Source organism: Akebia trifoliata, chromosome 8 (genome assembly GCF_017979445.1).
Source record: "Akebia trifoliata isolate Shusen 1 chromosome 8, ASM1797944v1, whole genome shotgun sequence".
Taxonomy (NCBI): Eukaryota; Viridiplantae; Streptophyta; class Magnoliopsida; order Ranunculales; family Lardizabalaceae; genus Akebia; species Akebia trifoliata.
The window spans coordinates 43,810,373-43,816,393 of NC_141382.1; the positions used below are offsets into that span (position 1 = coordinate 43,810,373).

Genomic DNA, 6,021 nt, shown 5'->3' on the forward strand with positions numbered 1-6,021 from the left:
TAGAAAATGAAACTAAGAAGGGCGGCCGAGTTTTTGACGAGTATTGGGTCCGATACGAAATAGTTCAGACATAACTGAATCCTCGCGGCAATTCATTCGGACACACATTATATCGTCCTGCGAAAAAATTGCGTTTTGAAGAAAACCACGTTTTGAAAACCGCTTATCTACGCTAATACCACCTTGGAATATTAAAAAGAAATTAATGGAGGGTGGAATATTAAAAATCCCTTAGAAGAAAAATAAAAATAATGAAAAAGCTTCAGAAAACAAACAAAATCTGTTTCGTTTTCTTAGATCATCCGATCTCGAAAGAGTTTCTCTCGCTCTCTCTCGCTCTTTCTCTTCAAGAAGGCTTTAGGGCTTGAATCCAAACAAGTCAAACAGACCAGAAGATCAGAGGATCGGGAAACAAAACTACTATCTTTCTCATAAAAAGAAGAGGTTTTGCAAAACCGCTATAAATCTGGTTTTGTTTCCTCCGATTACAGGTCTTCGATTCTGAACGAATTATCGTACTTCTTGTTATCTGTTTTTCATACCCTTTTTGTCAATTACAGCGAGACAGATAGATTTTTTTATCACTCACTTCCCCCCCAAATTTGCGTATTTTTCTCCGAAAAAGCCCAATTCTTGGTAGGTTTTTATTCTCGTTGAAATTTTAGAACCCATTTTGATTAATTCATGAATGATCGAATTTTAATTTCTGCGTCGGTAATGAAAGGCGTTTTGTCAGTTGTAATCCATCATTTTTACGACTCGGTTCTTGACTGTAGCTGGGATTGATTTTTCGATCAATCGAGATACTCATAAGTATTTTTCGATCAAAATTGCGATAGTTTTGATTAAAATCGTGTAAAAGTTACAATCTTTATAGCCAAAATCTGATTGTTAGAGTTGGTTCTTTCATGCAGTTTCTTGGTTCTTGATCGAGAGAAAGCCATGCAAAGATCGATCTTAGGTTTTTAATTTTTTTCTTTTAGTGAGGAGACGACTTGTTGAGTTGATTTTAGGTTAAATCCGATCAGTGGTGCTGATTTTCTCCATGTCGACAAAATCAAGTGCCATTGATCAGTGGAGGAAGTACTTCGAGAGCGCAAATGCCGACATTTTTGAGGTGATTGAACAAGCAATCACTGTAGCTGCTACTGATCGTCCAAAGGAGTTCAAGGTGAAGAGGGATCGAATTGCGGAGAAGCTCTTTACTTGTCAATTGAATCGGTGTCTTGGGTGTGATCAAATCGAGTTGGCGGTGGGGGACGAAGAGGGGGATGGTAGTTTTAAGAGTAATTTGGATGAGAGTGGTGTTGAAGGGAAGGAAAGCAAGGTGAATAGCAGTAGAAATGATCAAATTGAGATGAATGGGAATCAAGAGAGCAATTACAATTTTGATGTAGCGGAGGCATTAACGGAGGAGATTGAAGAGGAGAATCAGATTATTGGGGAGGTTCTGAGGATCAAAGAGATTCTTCTCAATTATGAAGAGGAGGTTTGTCTCATCAATTCTTAATATTCTCAAGTAATGCTTACTACCATTGTTTATCTGTTTTGATATGGTAAATGTTATTCCTAATTTTCTGATTTATAGATTTGTTTTATAAATACGAAAAATAATTATTTTGGAAAGTTTCGATTGCCCCTGATCATATGGGAAGATTTTGTGTTTTTTGTGGAATTCTTGATATTGAGATCAGTTTCAAGATGTTTCCAGTTTTAGGCATTTGAAATTATGATGATTTTGTGCTGGATTTGTTGGGGGAGATTGTTTGCTTACAATGTGGATAGATCATATTAACTTATCTTTACTTTTTTGTGGGTAATTTGGTTCTAATTTGAGGTGCTTTGATTGCTAATGTTCTGTACAGTCTGATGGGTCTTTGTTCGAATCATTAAGGAGGCTTCAATTGATGGTGCTCTCTGTGAAGACACTGAAGGTTCGGAATCTCTAGTTCAATATGTTATTATTAGTTTTGCTTCTCTTATTTTATTTGAATCTCGTGCTTATTAATCTTGCTTTAAGTTTTTCTTTAAAGAAATCTGAATCTCTTGTTATTTATGTTGCCTTCTATTTGTGCTTAGAGAATTTCAAATCTTCGATTGTTTCGTTTATTATTAATATTGACTTCTAGTTGTATTTAATGAACTTCGAATCTCTATTAATCTTTTTTTCTACATGTGTTTAGAGAATTTGTTGGATTTATTCTCATGAAGTTCTGTTTTCATTCAGGTAACAGAAATCGGGAAGGCTGTTTCTGGTCTCCGGAAGCATGGATCAAAGGAGATCCGTCGCCTTGCTCGGACTCTCATCAAGTACGATACTTGTAGCTCTGCTAGTAGACTTAGCTTCTATGTTTTTCTTATCTGTCTAAAGAGACTAGAGACCAATTTTTAGTATGATTTACCTATTTTGGTTTCCTCCCATATATCTGCATGGATTCGTTGGACGTTTCTGCTCTAAATAAGTAGACTTTCTTCGATTACTTCTATATTTGTTGGTGGATTAGTAGGCTTAGTTATTCAATTTCCATTTACAGATAGGTCAACATACCCATATCAACTTCGATAATGTAAACTTTGCAAATTCAACTTCTATTGATTCATGTTTGCCATATTTAGTTTTGTATGTATCTTGGAATGGATAAAAATAACTTGGCCCATTTCACTTTCTATTGTACCAAAGCATGGCCATTAGATGAACGTACCCATTTCAAAGTTCTGCTATATATGAGTTTTCACGATAGTAAAATTATTTGACTCAAAATTCAATATGTTTTTATTTTCATTTGCAGTGTGTGGAAGGAGACTGTAGATGAGTGGGTCAGTGTTAACGGACCTATTGCAGGTGTGGTGGTTTTTCCTAGTCTTGTATTCATAGATATGTTTGTTATCTTTACTAATTACTAGATATATTACTCGTAAATCTTTAGGTGCAGATGACTCTCCAGACTCGGTGAACCCATCAGTTGTCGATGAAGAAGAAGGGCTCCCTTTTCCTCCTCTCGATGAAGGAGCTTTCTTTACTACTCAACCTACTTCAATGGAGCTCTCCCAGGTAGAAAGATAGATATTTTCTTGATTTTTGAAGGAAGATCTCATTTTTTTTAACTTCTAAGCTGACTGAAATGTGGTTTCTTTGTGCATTCTATAACTGGATCGTGTAAAGTTCTTTGATGGCATGGATGATGACGGAAGTGAGTCAAAATTCAAGAATTTATATGCTTCTTGTTTATAATTTCTGTTGGTTGACTTTTCTTGTCGAATTCCCCATCTCTTGATGAATATTCATTAATTTGCTCAAGGGGATGTTGTTGCAGATCTTTGTAACATCAGGGAATTCGACAAGAAGCGTGGGGAATTCGACAAGCAGCGTGAAAGTGGAAGAAAGCCCACATCGGAAAACCACATTACTCCCAATAGGAAACCACAAACTCCTTATGAGGCAAATATGCTCAAAAAGGAGAACAGGAGCCACCAAAGGATGAAAGAGGTGACTCCAATCAAACCAACCATATTATTCAACACCGATTCAGGGCCTCGGAGACCTCCAAAGCTAAGTTCAGAGCACAAAACCAACAATGAGATGAAGCTTCAACAGAAACTACCATTATCTAATCAACAAGACGTAAGTACAATAATTATGTATCTCTTAACATAGTTTTTAAATTCAATATAAAGTATCAATCTAATGATTTCCACAAATTGGACTACCAGAAGTCCAAGGGTTCAGAGGATGTGTCGGTACGACTGAAACTTGAAGCTTCAAAGAGGAAACTTCATGAAGGATACCAACAAGCCGAGAATGGTTTGTCCCTCCCTTGAATTTTCAAATGGTTTCCTTGTTCTCTTACTTTTAAGTTAAGTAACAAATTCTGTTTCTTATTTATAGCTAAGAAGCAACGAACGATACAAGTGATGGAGTTGAGTGATCTGCCTAAGCCAGGCATGGTTCACAAAAGTCCGCACATGAAAACTGGGAATCACCACCGACATTGGGCCCTAAACGGACGGCGATAATTGCTCCCGTATTTTTTTAAGCCGGGTCCAATTAATTCTGATGTTTTCTTCCATTTTCGTCACCAGCAATGGAAGAAGGACAAAAACTATGGCCAATTCTGACATGATGACCCGGTCGAGTTTTTGACAAAAAACAGTCTGACAAATTCATTCTGTGCTGGAGCTGAAAGAGAGAGATGGGGAAGTTGTTCAAAGTGAAGGTACAAGACTGAGAACTTTGAGACTTATTTAAATTTTTTGAAACAATTATAAGAATCAACATCAAAGTATAGACAAAGAAATTATATCTGGGAGATGGATTTTATAGGTGTTTCAAACCAACTTCTTGGTTAATTACTGAGATTCAATATGCGGAGAATCTTAATTTGCAACAAACCCATCAGATGATTAGCTGCCAACAGTCTTTTTTCTTTTTGTTACATATTTTTGGTTCGAACTTCGACTTGTATTACTTGATAATACATGTTGCACCATCTGGTGCTTTTTATAGAATGAACCTTTATAGAATGCTCCTTTCAACATTATACTTAGAAGTTATATGTATTGCAGGTTTTGGTATCCAGTGGTGGGAGGTCTGTGCCCCCTCCCCCCGGTGCAATCGCTATGTATCTCATATTGATAATTTTGTTCAAATTGAGTATCTAACGATGTGGTGTTTTTTCAGGTTTTCTGATTGAGAGATTAATCTTAAGTTTGGGTTGATCTTTCTCTTGTGATGTTTTTTAGTTAATTGAGAAGTTATAATGGCAGAGAGATCAAATATAGGATTCTCTCTACCCCATACCATTCTATGAAGATTATAGTAAATATGTAGGTCATTTGGGGTTGATATTATATATTTTTTCTTCTAAAAATATGATTTTGAAAATCCATTTTTTATGCAACAGCTGTTTGGAATATCATTGTCATAAAATCTTTCACTTTCCCTTTGTGAATTGGAAATATATATATATATATATTGACTTGAAAGACAAGTTTACAGTATTTTTTATAAATATGTTTCTTAACTTGTAAAGTTTTAGAAAAAAAAAGGGCTTTTACAAGTGTAACATTGTTGACCCAAAGGTGAATTTCTTTATTGGAGAGACTATATTTCCATACAATTATTTATTTATTTTACAAAATGCCAAATAATAAAATTAAATATGATATTTGGGGTGCTGATAATCATTTTTATCTCTTGGGTTTCTACTCAGATGAGAAGCTCTATAGTAGTAGTATTATTGCTTCTTGTTATATTTTATAGTTATATAATAAATGTATAGTTATTATAGTTCAGATTTAAATCAAATAAAAAAGATTAATTGATTTTTGTCATTTCGGGTAAAATGGACTTTTTTTTTTTTATCATTTTTTATTTTAAGTGAGTAACAATGTTGGGTATATTTATATTTTATAGTTTGAAAATCAACTACTAAAAGATAGTCTTAGTCTTACTAATGTAGTACATAAGGCCTCTTATTTAGCTGTTTTAGTTATTTAAAGTGAGAAATCATAATAATATGGTATTATGCTTCACTTGCATGCATGCATCACGCTTTTGGACGCTTCATAAAAAAAACTTTGCACTTTTGGTGGTTGAGATCTTATCTGTTAGGTATTCGGATTAGTTGTTGACTTTCAATATTTGACCTTGACCATCTTAAGATGATCGTTGGGAGTTTAAACACCCCCCCCCCCCCCCCCCCAACCCCAACAAGTTTATCATTTATTTTTATTTATTTTTGGCTTTTGGTCATACTAGTTTGATTGCTTTCCAACAAGTTAATGTTAATTAAAAGGGTTTTGACTGAAGTCAAATCAAAACATGTTGAATTGTTATTATCCTTAGTGACATAAAAGACAGCACAAAAGCCTTCAACTTATTATCACTTTAAGATACTTAATTCAATTGGGTTTGGTGTGGGGTGGGGGGTGGGGGTGGAAGGAATAAAGTGATCAATTGAGCGCTTTTTTTTGCTAACAGCCGTTCGACATGTGGTGCAAATGACATCAGTGATAAGATAG

At 35.0% G+C, this 6,021-nt stretch overlaps 1 protein-coding gene across 4 annotated transcripts; it reads left to right on the forward strand.

Annotated features, from left to right (window-relative positions):
* The first annotated feature begins 205 nt into the window (after positions 1-205).
* Positions 206-4,828, forward strand: LOC147397015 (putative mediator of RNA polymerase II transcription subunit 26b). Of its 4 annotated transcripts, XR_015181132.1 has the most exons (11): positions 213-636; positions 915-1,489; positions 1,866-1,934; positions 2,228-2,310; positions 2,790-2,842; positions 2,928-3,052; positions 3,164-3,191; positions 3,315-3,622; positions 3,712-3,802; positions 3,887-4,214; positions 4,564-4,828. XR_015181132.1 is itself a non-coding variant. In XM_086452390.1 (10 exons), exons 2-10 carry the CDS (start codon positions 1,046-1,048, stop codon positions 4,012-4,014), a joined length of 1,323 nt encoding a protein of 440 aa, XP_086308516.1. In that variant the 5' UTR covers positions 206-636; positions 915-1,045; the 3' UTR covers positions 4,015-4,538. The 4 variants fall into 4 exon arrangements, 3 of the variants coding, with proteins under 3 accessions (XP_086308516.1, XP_086308514.1, XP_086308515.1); XM_086452390.1 differs by lacking the exon at positions 4,564-4,828 and having other exon boundaries at positions 206-636; positions 2,934-3,052; positions 3,887-4,538; XM_086452388.1 differs by lacking the exon at positions 4,564-4,828 and having other exon boundaries at positions 3,887-4,538.
* The last annotated feature ends 1,193 nt before the right edge of the window (positions 4,829-6,021 follow it).